This window comes from Nanorana parkeri, unplaced genomic scaffold, assembly GCF_000935625.1.
Source record: "Nanorana parkeri isolate BGI_ZX_2015 unplaced genomic scaffold, ASM93562v1 scaffold1868, whole genome shotgun sequence".
Lineage (NCBI taxonomy): Eukaryota > Metazoa > Chordata > Amphibia > Anura > Dicroglossidae > Nanorana > Nanorana parkeri.
Window position 1 is genome coordinate 68883 of NW_017308136.1, and position 17960 is coordinate 86842.

The window sequence follows — 17960 nt, forward strand, 5'->3', positions numbered from 1 at the left end:
AAGGAGGGAGACTTTTGGGATATGGAATCTGCCCACAGCCTGCTGTCAGTCACAAGGGAAGAGGACTTGATGGGGAACTAGCTTGTCACAGTTCCCCATCAGGCCTAGCACACTGTTAGCATCATTGGTTGCTAAGAGGCAGTGTTTTAGCGAGCAGTGACTCATCCAATGCCCCTTTGCTTAAATGGATGGACTTTCCTTATCAACCACTAACAATTAATCATATAACAGATCAAGCAATTAATCATATAATAGATCTAGTAATATCACTATTATACGGTATATAATGTTTGGCTCCCACCGAATAAGGTAAATGTTTGGCATTCACACGAATGCCTGATTCCTGAACAAGCAAAGTTTAGTCCGAACCGGTGTTGGACTTGCTTGGGTCTGGCTTTGGAGAGTGAAGCCCGTGAGTAAGGAAAGGAACTCTTTTCGGTCTCAGATGGGGATGAGTCTTCCCTGCCTGAGGTCTAGGCTTCTTCTGCTGTGGCAGAATAATACTCTTACCCCCAGTGGCATTCTTGATGAGGATATCTAAAGCAGCTCCACGGGGAAATATTGTCCTCTGAAGTATTTGCACAGTTAACTTTTTTTGCATGCCTGTTTCGCAGGAGACTCATATGGACAATAAAACGGGTGACATCTAATAACCTTCAACAGAGTAGCCTATGGCTGTTGGCATGAGATTAAAACGTTCCACATGGAAGAAAACAGGATCCCATTTTAAGGCGCTGGTTTGACAGATTAGCATCATGGCTAATGTAAGTTGTAATGCAGGGCCAGTCAGAGAAAACAATACCCCAAAGCTATTACTGAGGATTCACCAATCTGGATAGCTGTACACAGAGACAAGTTTAAGTAGCAACGTAGGGAAATGGTAGCTAAGAAAAAATATTTTCCTGCAAAAAAATAATTAAACTAAAGAGTGGGAGTAGGAGTGGGATGGGTTATACCTGCTGGTGACTGTTTTTTAATTGGTCAGTGTCGTAGGTGGCAGTATAACCCAATTGTCTCTGAATCCTGTGCTCCTTATTGAACGAGAAAGTAATTAAAAAAAAAAAAACAGAAAAAATTAAAAGTAGGTTTAAGAAATTTCCAAATCTTTAGGCATCTCCTCTGTTTTCATAATATTAGATATCATGACCTCCAGTAAGTTTGCCAATGTATGTCCCCTATTTCATTTCACAAAGCAGGTTTTGTTTCATATAAGTTACTTGCTTTAGAGATAGAACGCTTAAAAAGGAAAATGTAACCTTCTGTTGTCTGAAAACCCAGAAGCACACTACGTTTGTGCATGCTGAACACAGATCTGGCAATGATGAAGCTAACCAACAAGAGCAGACAAATGAAGTGTAAAGCAGATCCCTTGCAGCAATGGAGGGATCATTCAAAGTCACATTTCTATGTGACAAAACATAGGAAAATTGTACAATTTGGAATGCAAGTAAAGTATACACTGGCAAATAAAAAAAAACTTTTACATGTATAGTATATGTTGCTGCACCTCCATACAACTACCAATCAGATGGGCTACAGCTGGACTGGATGGCATTGTATAGGTTACAGTAAATAGGTCTGATTAACTATCAGATCTTTTCAAGTTTATATTCCAAAATTAGTCTGAGATTGCAAAAAGGAAAAAAAAACATTATTTTAAAGTGTATACAAATTATAATTTAGAGGAGATTGCATTACATTGTTCATTCAGAGATCAAACAGTATCATGCTTTGTGATCTATTGTCATTAAAGACTGAGCTTACAAGTTTTTGTAGCAATCCAATTCTGAAAGGTTTACCTAAACTCTGACAACATACTGCTTGATACTAAGGAGAAATAAATTGGCACCTTAGGTAAAGGCAATGTTTTTTGGTCAGCCAATCACACTGTGAAAGCAGGGAATGTCAATTTTTTTTTTTATAGCATATGAGAGCATTAAACAGTTCTCACATTATCTTTGCTGTATCCGCAAGTTCTGTCTATATCTCCTGTTTTCAGCATATAGTACAGGATATTTTTAACAAGATGCCATAAGACTAGTAATGAGTGAATCTTTCTGGGCTTGGTTTGTGGGAGATTCAGTGAACCCTACCGTAAAGTCTGAAAACCTCGATCTTGGTGCCGAACCCCATTAAAATCTATAGGAGGCAAATCTTGATAATACATTCTAGCCATGTTCAAGGCTAATAGGCTCTTTATTGTCAAAAAGAAAGCATGGGGAACATGTACCAATGCCAAAAAAAGTTTAAAAATACTGCAGGGGCGGCTTCAAGGGTAACACTAAAAAACACAAATCATTTAAACATTTTGGGAATGCCCAAAGCCGCATATGGTGTTATGGATAACCATGATTTCACAGATGTTCTCAGCAACAGCATACCCTGGCAGCTCATTCCTTGGCTGTGGAATTGATTTTTTTTAATTTTAAAATTAGTTTTACTTACATACAGTTGAACCCCAATCTGATTGATTGCAGTTTTGCTGTAATCATTACAAAAACTCTAAACTAACAAAAATAGTGTGGGGCTCCTCTTATAATTCCACCCAGACCTCTATCCAGGTATGCAGCCCGGGTGGCAAAGAAAAGGAGGGCAGTGTGTGCACCCCCACATTCTTGTACCTGACCAGTCACATGCCTTTCAACCTTGGGGGAAGTACCTTGAAAGGGAGGTTCAAAAGCCTTGCAAGACATCCTTGTCCCAATGTTGAGCAACAAGAGCCTATTCCCCACTTCTGATTCCCTAAGAAGGTACTCACCTCCCAATGTTGAAAGTAGGGATGCACCGATACAAGTATCGGTATCAGTGCCAATGCCAAGTATTAGGCGAGTACTCTCCCAAATGCTCCGATGCCTAGCCCGATACTTCCGGTATCAGGAAGGCGGGCAGCGGGTCATTACATGCAGCCCAGCTTCCTGATTGGCCGGGAAGTCGGCTCCATGCTCCCTCGTCACTGAAATACTGGTATCGGTGCATCACTAGTTGAAAGGCATGTGGCTTGGTCTGGTACAGGAAGGGGGAGTCGGGGGGGGGGCACACTTGCTGGCCTCCCAGGTTCCAAGCCTGGATTATGGGTATAATTTTAAGGGGTACCCCATGCCATTTTTTTTACAGAATATTTTAATAAGGGAGAATTGCCCTAGCAATGTACTACAGACAAGGAGTACAGGTAGGGGTTTTATGGTTTTATTACAAGAATGAAGAGACTGCTGATAACAGCATTACACAGCAATTTTGGGCTTAAATGTACCAGAGACAAAGAGCACAGGTAGGCATTTTACTGGAACAATTAAGAGACTACAGATGACACAGTAATTTAAAATTGGCCAGCAGAAGAACAATTGTAAATAGCAATTTTAGTTCCAAATTGACTAGAGACAAAGAGCACAAGTAGAAGTTATACCACAAAAATTAGGAGGCACAGCAGTGTAAAAATGCCAATCAGCAGGACAAAGCTAGGCCCTAAATTTACCAGGGACAAAAAGCACAGGTAAGGGTTCTAATAAAACAATTAGGATACTGTAGAGGATACAGCCATGAAAAATTAGCCAGTATCAAAATAGTTTTAATTGGTGGTAATAGATATGCATTTTAAATATATTTATAAATAAAAATTGTTATACTTTATATAAAAACGAAATATGTTTTGTGTGATCCTTGAAGTACCTTAAAAGTCCAAGCCCTCCTTTTTTCTTTTTTATGATATTGTCTCAGATAATACATTTGAATGTTTGTTTCAAGATAAATCCTGCCTTGTCTGTCTCTATTTGCTGGATTCATTGATGTTGCAATCTTTCCACAATGAATTGTAAATGAGAGTTTTGCCTGTGCATGGAAAGTCTAGTTCAGACTTAGGCCACTGTTGCATCTCCAGCTATGTAGACTATAATCCCAGGGATGCATTATTAGCCTTTCCTTGGCAATGCATCCTGGAATTTGTAGCTCTACAATAGCTAAAAAGCCTCTGCTATCTCTGCCTATTGCAAGATACAGGTGAAACTCGAATAATTAGAATATCGTGCAAAAGTTCATTTATTTCACTAATGCAACTTAAAAGGTGAAACTAATATATGATATAGACTCATTAGATGCAAAGCAAGATAGTTCAAGGCGTGATTTGTCATAATTGTGATGATTATGGCTTACAGTTCATGAAAACCCCAAATCCACAATCTCAGAAAATTAGAATATTGTGAAAAGGTGCAATATTCTAGGCTCAAAGTGCCCCACTCTAATCAGCTAATTAAGCCATAACACCTGCAAAGGGTTCCTGAGCCTTTAAATGGTCTCTCAGTCTGGTTCAGTAGGAATCACAATCATGGGAAAGACTGCTGACCTATAAGCCATAATCATCACAATTATGACAAATCACGGCTTGAACTATCTTGCTTTGCATGTAATGAGTCTATCTCATATATTAGTTTCACCTTTTAAGTTGCATTAGTGAAATAAATGAACTTTTGCACGATATTCGAATTATTCAAGTTTCACCTGTATGTTCTAACACAGGAACCTGTAAGGAAATACTTACTCCATGTGGTGACATTTTTGTAGGTGCTCTTTACTTGAGGCCAGATTCACACCATTTCTCTAACCAGATATGGACCAGATCTGTAGCGCAGTGCATTGTGTTTAGACACATTGTTGCCGCTTTTTACCTCAATTTTATTAGCTTAAAAAGGGCTTACAGGTGCAGTCCAGTGCGTTTGTTTGCATTAGTATGCATTTTTTTATGCGTTTCCATGCGTTCCAGTGCATTCCAGAGAAAATGAGACAAGCAGTATTTTTTTTTGTCTGAATCAGAATGGACTGCGCTGGTGTGAACAGAGCCCAGAAATCCCATAGGGATGCACTGGGATGCTTTTTTGGTCTGGGAACATGGTGTAAACAAGCCCTCAAAGCCTTGGCAAATTAGCATTTTTTTGTGCTTTAATAATTTACCAAAAACTACACATAGCCATAAATCAATTTTTTTTTAAAACAAGTGCTTGGATAAAAACATTTTTTTTAATCCAATTCAAGCAACTAGATAAATATTATCTTGCTTCCCACAATGTTTTTGTTGCAGTACACAAAACAACAGGCTGAACCAGTGTTCTTTGCATTCAACAGCTGTCATTGATTTTTGATATTTTCATTTAGTTGGTAGGGGCTGAAAAGCTCATTTGTTTTCCAGCAGCTAAAGGAAAACAGTTTGACATCAGGTTTAGAAAATAAAGTTGTGTTCATGGGTTTTCATGCATGCTCAATACAATAAAATGAAGCCTATATTGAATGACAGATTAAATATATTTTGATTGCATTTAACAGACTTTTTAAGTCATAGAGAGGTTTTTTTTTTTTACTCACACCTAATATGGAATAATGGATGGAAAACATTTTGTAAAGGGTAACTTGACACCCAGGTTGCATTTTGTTATGTGATTTGTTACCTGAAGAACATATGGCAATTTGCATTTTTATATAAAGGGTCAATGCACACAAAAAAAGATAGTTCAGTTTCCATTTTGTGACCATAATATTACATTTTCCTGACACCAAACATGGCAGCATACTGATGGGTATAGCTCCGCCCCCCGCCCATTCACAGGGCTGGTTATACTATAAATTATACATCCCAAGGCCGGCATTCTCCTTTTTTCCAAGCTGGGTATGCTATTTCTAAAGGATATGTTTGATTTTTACCCTCACCTTGCTGGTTTCTTACGGCTTGCCTCTCCTGTTGTGAAGTTTCCTTTGTTTAAATAGGTAAATGCGCCTTTAAAGAGAAGCCTCCCCCCGAATCCTCAGAGTTCGGGGTGCAGGATATGGTCTCTTGGGGTTCTCTCACATTGGTGGTGCCTCCAGAATTACTCTGGAAGGCAGTGGCCTCCATGTATGACAGGTTCCTGTCCCGTTACAGGGTCTTTCCAGCAGTCTTGACAAGGGTGGAGTTTGGTTGGAATGTGTTTAACAGCTGTGCAAGTTAAATAAATAAATATCTTAGCATTACTCTCCCTGGTTTTTGGCGTGCTATGTCCCATTCGTATGCTGCCATGGTTGGAGTCAGGAAAACAGAAAATTGTATACTTACCTACCGGTCATTTTCCTTTCCTGACTCCAATACATGGCAGCATACTGGACCCTCCCATGGCTTTCGCATTGAGTATTGCTACGAGATTGCCTGCCTTGGGAGGCGTGTTTAATTTATACTATAACCAGTCCTGTTATTGGGCGGGGGCGGAGCTATACACAGTATGCTGCCATGTATTGGAGTCAGGAAAGAAGGAAAATGACCGATAGGTAAGTATACAATTTTCCGTTATATGCACCTGATCTCCTGGGTCTATACCACTGCTGTAACCACAATCCCTGTTGGGAAAAATTATATGAGGATCTTGTTGGAGTACCCAAGACATAAAAGAAGCCAAGGAATGATTTAGGAACCTGTGCTTCACATTCAACCAAGATATTACATTACTAGGAATCATTGTCTATTAAGGCCTCCCAGACTTGGACCAGAAACTGTGGCAGATGCCAGAGTGGCTAGTTTTAGTAAACATTTCCTGTAGACCTCACTGAACACCTTTTAACTGGTCAGTGGTGTGTGTCTTTAAATGACAACTGCACCTCAGTGCAAATCCTTCAGCTGTCACTGTCTACATGCTGCACAGAAAACTAAATGGGACACAGTACCTAAGTTGAAAAGATCTGAGCACATCCTGTTATGCTTCAAAAGAAGCGGCTCCCAACTGTCAGTAGAGGGAGCTCTCAGAAATCAGGAGACAGGCTGTTGATTCAATCTAAATTAGGCGTAGGCAAACTCAGCATGCCAGCTGTAGTGAAACTATGAATCCAATCATGCCTCTGCCTCTGGCAAACATTCCTGTGGCTGTTAGAGTCTTGCAATGCCTCATGGGATTTGTAGTTTCACCACAGCTGGAGTGGCACGGCTGGTCTAAACCTTAGATTTCGCTCTCTTAAATTGCAATCTCTCCCCACCTGCATGTGAGAATGCAAGGCCAATCACCTGCACTTTCACATGGCAGAAAGAAAGGAAGTCACATGATCCCTATACTTGGCATCATCAAGTATTTCTGTTAGTTTCTGGTTGGAAATGGATTAGCGGATGGGCGGAAGAAAATAAAATGACACTAAATGGATTGCAAACTGTTCTTATGAAAAAGAGATTTAAAGAGACTCTGTCAGGGGAACACGAATACTGCTGGATATATGAAGTGCACTTCATACCTGCAGCAATGTCCCCTCATCCTTCCCTTGAGCCACTATAAAGCCCAAATGAACCCTCATTTTTTATTACTGTAAAGTAAGCCAGGCTGCATATACAGTAGCAAATATGGGACTCCTTTACTTTTTTACACTGCTTACTGGTGCATTAAGGGTTAAAATAGTATGCTCTGGTAGCAGACAGGAAAGTCCGACCATGGCTCTTTCACACAAAGCTCTTCAGCAGTCCGATATGCAACGCACACTGCTCCAACCATCAGCACCACTCAGGTAGTAAGAGGGTATTTAACCCTTTGCTACAGTACTTAGCAGTGTAAAAAAAAAAGTGCAGCCTGGCTCCAGTCCAATAATAAATAATGAAGGTACAATTGGGCTTCAAGGAAATGCATACAGGAGCTATAGGGGGCTTTAATATGCCTATGCCATGTGTTGTTCTTTGTTTAAAAAGAAACAGTTAGTACTACATATCTTAATAATCGTATACGACAACAGTTGACCCGAACACTGCTCTGCTTAGCAAATTTTGGTCATGCTATAAAATGTGGGTGGCATGCTATTTTAGCACAAGCCTGGCACAAATCCTACAGTATTTTTTGGTCCCCTTTGTTATCACTGAAAAGGTATAATGAATAGCTGCTCACTCATCTCTAACTACTGATTATAATAGGAAAAGGAGAATAATCAAATACAAATGGATGGGAATGCAAACCTGATTGCCTCAACTTGTAAATGTATGAATCAGGGATGAAGCACAATTTTTAGTCCACTCACCACAAATAATAGATTTTGAGAATATTTTTTTAAAGTATTAAAAGTGAACCTGTCAAGTAAAATAAAGGCAACAGTATAACAATGTGCCCAACTAGCAGTTACATACACTAGCCACGGAGTTGTGAAAGGGTCTGAGCAGCCATTAAGTCCTCTATATATCACCAAGGATCAGAGAGCTCCCTATGCTGCCACAAAGCAATTTAAGAATTTTGGAAGGTACTAACTAGGCACCTGTCACCAGGCTTGCTTATTTAAAGCCAAATTCCAGCCAATATAATATATACAATATATACATATATATGTATGTGTGTGTGTGTGTGTGTGTGTGTGTGTGTGCGTGTGTGTGCGTGTGTGTTTCAGCTTTGGATAGAGTTGGGGAAGAGGTAACATTTTTCTGTCAAGTTTTTATTTCTACCTGTGACCCCACTGGGGAAATGTTCCCCCACTTGCTGTGCCTGTGATGCCCGTACAAGAAATGAAGGGGGCAACTGTTACCAAGACAGGAAGGCATAGTCATAAAAGATTGTCAGACATTCTATTTGCCACTCTACTAGAAATTTATTTTTCTAAAGCTGGAGCTGAGCCTTTAGTCACCTAGTCCCTCCAAAACTGGTTCATCTGAGAGATTTCTGTGAGAATGCATCCAATATCCTTATATTTATTAACATCCAAAAATGAAATTTCAGTTATAGGTGAAATCTGTTAGGCTGGATTTCTATATGTATTTGGTACTCCAATAGTAAGATTTCCCTGCCATAATTCCGGACACTGTGTCTTTCCACCTTAGAACATTTGATGTTTCCACCCACTTCTGCATCTTCCAGCATTCCCCTTTTGCATTCTCTATAATATAAAATATAATAAGAAAAACAAGGAGATTGGGACCCTATATAATGGCCACGGCAGTTATGCACACCCAGGAACTCATATGCAGATGTCACAGCAATAGAACCAGGTTTAACACTACAGCATTTAGCGAGTCCATCCAAACCCTATTTTCCAATTGTGGATGGAACCTGCTGAATATGTTCATCCATGTGTTTTACCAACAGCACAACTTATTATTTACATCTGGCAATCCAGGCAGTCATACAAAAAAATAAGAGGATTGATTACATGGGGCTCTATGTATGATTATATAGAGTTAATTACTGACAATTAAGGGATTCTTTTTTTTTTATTCTATTTAAATTTGTTGACTGGCAGAACAGAGGCCTGGAGAGAGGGAATTATATTTCCACATTCACCTTGCTGCCCCTCCACGCACACCTAGTGAGTTCCAATAAATGACAATGTAGTTTCAGTTTCAAATGTCTGGTAGAGAGTAGGAACTAGCTACAGTTCTGTACAGGCATGGGAACTTTAAAGCCTAACGCAAACAAATGTTAGTTGTTTAGGTTTGGATAGAATGTAAAAAAGTTAAAGTGTATGTACTGTATAGCCAAAAGTTTTGGCTAAAGCAGGGAAACAGAGGAACCCCTCCAACGTTTTATTGCTGTCTGACCCAGATGGGGAGACCACTGGTCACCAGGAAATGATTGGAAACGCAACACAGCAATGGAACATATCTGATATGGTTGGGTGTTAACCCTCTCTAAATGTATTCTCCTTTCCAATTCATACAAAGGCATCAGTCACCATTGGTATTAGTATGGTTGCTAAAAGTCACCTTGGAGCAGCCTTTCTCAACCAGGGTGCTGTGGCACACTAGTGTGCCTTCTGGCTTTGTCATGGGTGCCCTCAAATGTTTCAGTGTCATGCATTTCCTTGGTGCTGGCAAGCCAGCCATCAGCACTGTGGAAATGCATAAAGCTAATCTACGGGGTTACATTCAGGATCCCCATGAGCATTCCGAAGAGGGCAGGAGTCCACCGCTGTCCAGACCTGTCCCATGTCCTGCCCTCTGCCAAGTTGTCTGTGGGGAAGATTAAAAGATAGGACTCTGATGTTAAGGGGGGGGGCTCCTCATGTAAAAGGAGGGCTCCTGACGTGAAGCGGGTACTCTGACGTGAAAGGGGGGGGGGTGGATCTGAAAGGGCTTTGCTGATATAAAATGGGGACTCAGATGTGAAGAGTTGTTTTTTGTGTAGGGTCCCCCCCTTAAAACCCATACCAGACCCTATCTAGGATAAAGATTTGTTATAGATTTTGGGGGAAACCACATTTTGGTTTTTACATTTACAATGTTTACATTTTAGACTGGGGTGCCTCAATATTTTGCATACTTTTAAAAGGTGACACTGCTAAAAAAAGGTCAAGAAATGCTGCCTTTGAGGACATCAATATACCTTTACATAGCAAAAAGAACCTGACAGAAATTGTAACCGTTACCAGCTCTATTCAAAACAAAACAGTTATGGGTGGAGCTGAACCTTAACCCACACACACTGTAGACATTGTTAATCCTTCTCATTGAACACAATACATGTTTCTATATTTAAAGCTAAACTCTAATTAGCTTCACTTGGTGCATGCCTGTTCTGGGTCAGATACTCAGAAACTACTGAAGTCATTTGATCAGCATGACAACAAGGCCTTTACAGAAGGAGGTCAGCAATTGCAGCTTACATATTTCTCTCATCAGGGATTTCTTTTAATGATAATTTGGTGATCTGGATGTAAGATTTGAGAATGACTCCCTGTTGACCCCTGGGTATTTTGCTGGACATATGCACTCACAGGTAATGTGTAATATTTCAGGAACAATCTCATCCTTCCTGTAGTTAACAATGCATCAATACAGCTTGGGCTGCCAGTGACCAATCACATGACCATTCCAGACTTTTAGAGGTGGGACATACACAGAGGGATGGGAAATTGTCTGAACTGGTTTAAGACCACTGGGGAGGGGCAATGTATGTATACAGACCAGTTGGGGAAACTAGTGTACGTAGTCTGTCATGATCTTTTTTCACACCTTTTCGAGTTCCAAGATCTTCAAGACTCTGTGAACTGGAGATCAAGAACAAAAAAAGATATTTTATATTCTGTCTCCAATTGTACATTAATATATTTCATATTGATAATATTGTATTGTAAATATTTTTCTTTCATATTAAAAGTTATTTTCATTAAATAAAATTTAGAGTGGCATAGGTATTTTATGTATCATAAAAATATATGATGTGTAATTTTTTTAGACAAATATGAAATATTGCATATAAAGATTTCATGTTTATTTGCAGCCAGCAGATGGCACACTGGTCACTTTTTTCACAAGGTTACCAGGCTACTATTAACTGCTTAGGTAAAAAAAAAGTTTTGTTTTACTAAACTAAATAGATGAAGATTAGATTACACAGCTAAATGATTCAGAGGAGTGACTCATCCCCCTCCCTCTCTTCAGATACTCTGAATGACTCCATGCATTCTTTCTATAACAGCTTACCTTTAAAATACATTTAAAGAAGTGAACTTTCACCAAGTTACAGGGCTCTTTCAGAACAGCATGTTGCAGTAAACTGCAGTAAAACATGCTAGTTACTGCAGCTCCGAATACACACCGTACATGCGTTGGTGCATTGTGGTGGCATTAATTTTACAAAGTAATTTTACACACCTGCTCTGCAACCCACAATGTAAGCATTGTGATTCGCTGCACTGCAGAAACTGCAGCATGCACTAAATGTTCATGAGGTACATTATAGCCCATTCATTTTTAATGGGCTGGCTAATGCAATGTACCACAATACGCTTCAGTACACAATCTTTAGGGCAGTGCACTGTGGTGTGAACCAGGTCCTAAGAGGAAGGGACATCATCATGGATATAGCATGATTATGTCAAAATTTTGCATCTACAAAGTTTTTTATTAAATTGTAAGCCTCCACAAACTCTCTTGAAAGCAAAGGCATAATGGAGAGGAAGACAATCTCAATGTCCAGTTTCATGATCCAATCACATGGACACAGGAACAGCCACACCCCCATTTGCTTCAGTTATGCATCTGATGTGTTTAAACTTGGGCATATTTAATATACAATGGATGCACTTGTTTCCAGGACTGGAAATTGTGGATTTTTAAAGTTAATAGAATGAGCTTTAAACAGGGATCGGGAAGGGCTTGAACTTCTGCCATTCTTTTATTGTGTCCAATCACCTGGACAGGAAGAGAGAAGAAATCTTGCAGAAAGGGGCACAGACAACAAAAAAATATTATTGAGGTTCCCACCCCTTTCCTACTCCACTAAAATATGTTTTATTACTCTGTGTGTCCTGTGAAGGAGACATCCCCTCATTTATTTTTCTGTCTAGCACCCTTTAAATAATCTGGAAATTTCTCCAATAGAGACTCAGACAGTGGTTCAAACCCTTCTTGCACTATCCAGTACAAAACAAAAACTTGGCAGAAGTTGAGCTTTAACAGTTAAAATGTAAAGTTTTTCTGACAGCCTTTTGTGAAAGATTCCAATTTTGGACAAGTAGTTAAAGTGGTCATCAATCAAATTTGAATGCAACATTTATCAAGAACAGCAGGACAGATGCATAATTTTCATACCATAAGTGGTTATGAAATTTTGTTCTATTGTCCAATATTTAAGTTTTTACAGTATTCTGGAAAGGTCATTTTAAGCTTCACCTCTTGCATTACTGAGCTTTACTTTATTTATGGATAGGTATGTAGGGAATATAGGATAGGCATATAGGGTTATAGGGAAATGAGAACAATCCACAAAGAGGGAACTGTAGGAACAGAAAAGAGTGTTTAGCAAGCATGAGGTCTTAGCAAGTAGTAGGCCTTTCTCATTAAGACTTACTGAACTTTCTCCAACATCCTCTGTGCATAACAGCTGTGCTGTAACTTCTGCTACTAGCACTGCCCCTGTAAACTGCAATAAAGGATGGGAGGGAGTGGAAATACTCCACAGCTTTTTGGTTAATTTTATTTTGTTTAATGTTATAATGGTTACTAGTTTTGTAATGTTTACTAGTTTAATGAACTGAGCTTTTTTTTCAAATTGTGACTCAGTGGCAGTGGCATAACCACAGCCATAGCAGCTCAGGCAGCTGCTATGGGGCCCGAGAGTGGGAGGGGGCCCCACTAGGCAGGTTGTTGAGGCAATAAAGACAGACAATTAGTGTGCAAGCAAACATAACATAGATCTAGTATTGTATAATTAACCCTGATCCTCTGAAGTCTCCATTCTATAAGAGTTGACTGTCAGATGCCCAAAAGATTCTTTGGGTTCATGCTGCTGCTAGTCACAAATCACCCTTTCTTCGCCTCATCTGTGAGAAGATTTCTTGCCTTCTGAGCTTCTGGTCATTCTGGCCAGCTCCCTAATTATAACCCTGTATGCCTAAAGCTCGCCATACACATTTAGATTATTCTCATTCAGCCAACTAGGAGATCACTCATTTCCCCCACCCATGCTAAACAACATGCATGTAGGAATATCCCTTGCTAGATAACACGGTGCCATCTGTCAGAATGTCCTACTGCAATGTGGTGACTGCAGTTGTTTAGTTGCAGTCACTGTTTTTTTGCCCAGCTTCTTCGACTTTCCAGTCAACTTTTGTGCAGCCAGGTGGTGCTGGGCCACACACTCAGGGCCGTCTTTGATATTGATTGGACCCTGGGCAAACATTTTCTTGGGCGGGGGGCCAAGCCAAGCCCGCTAACTGCCATGCAGTTTCTCTCTCCACCCCAACATCCCAAATCAATTAATTCATTTTATATATTTTTTAAATGATTGGCCCAGTAACTTAAGGAGTGTGACAATCAGCCAGCGCTGCAGATATATAAAAAATATATCTGCGGTGCTCGCTGATTGTAACACTCCTGCAGTTACTGTTTGTGAATCACCCCCATCTGCGGCATTCACAAAGTCTGATAGAAGTGATATTTCAGACCGATCAGTTGTTCTAGGCAGATATGATCGGTTCTCCTGCATTTAACCCCTGCTGTTACTTGCAGACAGGCAGCAGATCGGTAGATCAGGACTTTTGTCTGCTCTGCCTAGCAACTGATGATGGGCGGGCCGGTGTACGTAATTATGACAGCTCGCCCATCAGCATCATCAGTTGCTAGGCAGACAGGGGCTGATTCAAAAAAGGTCCTGATCTTCTGATCTCTGCTGCCTCTCTGCAAGGGGAGGGTGAGGGTGAGAAGAGACGGGACACTGACATCCCGCATCTCCAGGTAGGAAGTGAGCAGTGCAGGCTCAAGGGGCAGCTGCTTTGGGCCCCACAACAATGACTGGGCCCAGGGCAACTGCCCCTTTTGCCCTGCGTTAAAGACGGGCCTGCACCCACTGATCGAATTTTGGTCTATACAGCAAGCAACAGATGAAATTTGATCAGTGTATGGCCAGCTTTACCGTCTTCCTGAGGCTAAATAATTCCCAGAGTATCTCCCAAGCAAAAAATTAATTTGAGGTGTGTAATTCTGTAAAACAAGCCACAGTTTACACTGTTTTTCCACGTTTGCAGTCAAATTTGATAAAACGCTTTATGTTTGTTATGTGTTCCTATTCAAACAGCATATATAAAAATATATTTAAAAAAGTTAATATTTTTCCAGTTGTCTCTTTTCGGTGGTCCTTTGGGCAGACTGCAAGCTAAAGCAAAAATTGAGGGGAACACTGCAGAACCCAAGCTTTGAGATATATAGCCCTTTATTAGGACAATAGTAGATATTGTTTTCAACTGATAATGTAATCTGCCAGCACAGTACAGACAGGGTTAATTATGGTAAAAAAATTATTGTTATACCAATGTGGCTGCTAAAGTGGAAATACACTTTAGCCACTTGCCATAATGGAACAACCAGACAATGCCCCTACTAGGGTAGTTGGACATACCTTTACATTCTTTTTGTTCTATTGGACAGCAGAGATGACCAATCTCTGTGATCACCAATATAAACAACATATTGTTTACATAGGTAATCCCTCCCCTTCCTCTCACAACACAGGAAGGGCAGAGGAAGGATTTATTTAATTAATTCATCAATTAAATCCACCTGGCTGCTGTGGAGAAATGGAGGAAGTCTGCGATCAAAGGAGGAGGGGCAAAAGGGCCAGTGTCCACCAATAATGGGGGTGCAATTAAAATACCTTTGGATTGTTTACTTTCCAAAAAGGGGTCATTTGGGGGGTGTTTATACTGTCATGTCATAGTTATGTGATATGTTTTCTACTAGATAGTAAGGGAAACTTTTGTTTCAAAATGTTTAGTCTTTTTTGTCCTTTATATAGTAAAAAATAAAAACAAAGTGGTTATTAAATACACCCAAAAGAAAGTTATATCTGTCTCAAAAATGATCTAAAATTCATTAGGGTACAGTGTTGCATGGCAGAGTAGTTGTCAGTCAAACTATCACAGAACTTAAAATTCACTGTCCTTTCTTTATATTTACAATTGAATCTATGCTGGATAGAATAGTATTTTCTGCAGCTTTAATACACAGAAGCCAAGCTGTTGTTCATCTGCTCCATCTCTCCCCTTGCTCATTCACATGCTCATTTCCCTTGCTCATTCATCTCTGTGTAACATATATATAAAAAAAAAAAAAAAAAGCCATTCTGTGAATGGACAAGGGGATGAGGAGAGGAAGATAAAGGACAGTCCGGATTATGTGTATGAGAGCCACAGCTGTAAGGTAATATAGTGGAAACTATATTATCTTGCATAAATGGAATTGTAATCCCCAAAAAGTGTACTGACTATATTGACAGCTCTTCTGTAACCTGTCCTTTATTTAAGCATACTTTATGTTAAAGCATAAAAAACAGTGGATAAAGTGAGAAAGGATTAAAACTCCTGTCTGGTTTCTACTGCTTTCTGGTGCTCCATTAGAAAGATATCCCTTCACTTCCTGTTTTGCTGACAACAGGAAGTAAGGGGACATCTGTAACGGGAACACAGAGATAACTTAAATCTAACACTGCTTTAGTTTTCCCTACTTTACTATAGAAAATAATTTTTATTTCTGTCTGTGTTTGTTGTTTGAGAGTTCCCCTCTTTTACTGTCTCATAAAATGTTGTTAGCAGGGCAGGAATTGAGGGGGGCCCATGATAGCAGTAAAAAGCAGACAGGGTATTTAATCCTTTGCCCACTTCATCTCAAACTACACTATTGGCCAAGTTTTGCTATGAGGCCAATATGCCCCTGCTCACCAGAATTGCTTTAAGTGCACCACCAGCTGGCTGCATGTGTTAAATACCGAAAAAATATTCATGCAATATTTACCTGCCCAAAATATATATACAATATTCACACAAAACCATTAAATGTTACTTTTGAAGAGATGCTAGGCAAGCAGCAGTTTTCATTCTATAAAAATACAACAAAGCATTTACCATTAAAGCAGAACTATAAGCAAGTGAATAAATACATTTTGAAATACTTAGGCCTTGTTCACACCGAAATCGTGTGCGTTCCAGAGCTGTAGCTGCTGGAACGCACCACGATCACTGTGGAACTTCTCCCGCGTTTTGGGGCGCGAGAGGGCGTGGCAGTGCATTGTATTCAATGGCACCGCTTCCACGCCCCGCAGTGCGATCGAACGCCTGGCAAAACTTTGCCAGTGTTGCGTTCCACTGAAAACGCAAAAAATAGAGCTTGCCCTATTTTTTGCATTTCCAGTTAAATGTAACGCTGGCAAAGTTTTGGGTGTAAATGGGCCCTTAGTGATTTATTTGCCAGAGGATGTTAGCTCATTTAATTTACTTACCTCTACCAGTACAACACAGCCAGATAGATCCATGACCACATTTCTTTTCTACTAGTCAAAGCAGTATAGCTTGTTCATAAACCAGTCTGTGCCTGTGACTGGATAATGGAATAGTAACAGCTCACTGACAAGGTCATCTGCTGCTCCCTTCTGCTAACTACAGCCCCTTTATGTTATATTGACACCATTGTGCACAAGAGCAGAGTTTGATTGGCTTACAGTACTGCCGCTTTCTTTCCCCGTCTGTGCTCTGCACTACAGAGGATTATAAGAACCTGATATAATAGTAAATGTGGTTCTATTTAGAAACTAATAAACTAATTTGTGTTTTTTTATTGAGTACATAAATAGATAAGGGGTAGTCCTGGACAGGGTGCATGTTGCACCCAGATTGTGGCATTTTTTACAGTGAAAGGGTACAGTGGAAGACAGGCAGGTAAATAGACTTTTATTTCTATGGTTCTGGTCTGTGGCGGGGGAGAGAGAGAGTGGTCTTCCTGGCCACCAGGTAATTAGAGGTTTTGTACCTGGGTTAGAAATCACAGGTTTTAAAAAGGTGGGCTGTCAGGGTAGAAGACTGTGCTGCTGAATCCAGGAGGAGAATGCTCCACACACGGCTGAATGGCTGCACTAGCCAATAAACATCTGGAACAGTTAGCCAGGGAACAGAAAGTTCTGGGCCGTGTTCAATGTACCCTGGGAGGGGAGATTTTTTTTACTAATATATATATATCATGGGTAAGAAAACAACTGACACTGTGGTATGTTCCTGCACTCAACCTGAACTGAAAAGGTTGCAATGTTTGAATTGTACCCTTGTCATTTGCTACTAATCTCTCACATTGTCTATAGTTCTGCTTTAAAAGAATGAAGCATAGCATCCACCTTTGCCCACCATCTTCTTCACACCATTATGTGACTTAAAGTATAACTAAATGCAAAACTTTTTTTCTGTTTTGGATAGAGTACAGAAGGGTTAGAACTCCTGTCAGTTTGTTTCATGCTTTGTCCTGTTGATGGCTGTTAGCAGGACTAAAGGTGAGGGAAAATCCCAAATTTTGAACCACCAGAATTGGAACAGAGTAGAAATTTTCCAATGGGGCACTCGTTCCAGTGACAACTTTCTAAGAGAGAATGTATCTCACTTTAGAGTTGTATCTTCTTACTTCCTGTTGTGTTTACAGGACAGGAAATGAAGAAAACCCTCTTGAATGGGACAAAAAAAACTGACAGTTTATCCATTCCCTACTCCAAAATGAAAGAGAAAAGCATTTTGACTTTAGA

General features: G+C 40.0%; 1 protein-coding gene across 1 annotated transcript in view; it reads right to left on the reverse strand.

The window, feature by feature from the left end:
- The window catches only part of LOC108799976 (protocadherin-10-like), an 89591-nt gene that overhangs the window by 8834 nt on the left and 62797 nt on the right, over positions 1-17960 (reverse strand). Inside the window, exon 3 of the mRNA XM_018571929.1 lies at positions 10868-10950. Within this exon, the coding sequence (XP_018427431.1) occupies positions 10868-10950 (83 nt within the window). The remainder of the gene's footprint in view (positions 1-10867; positions 10951-17960) is intronic.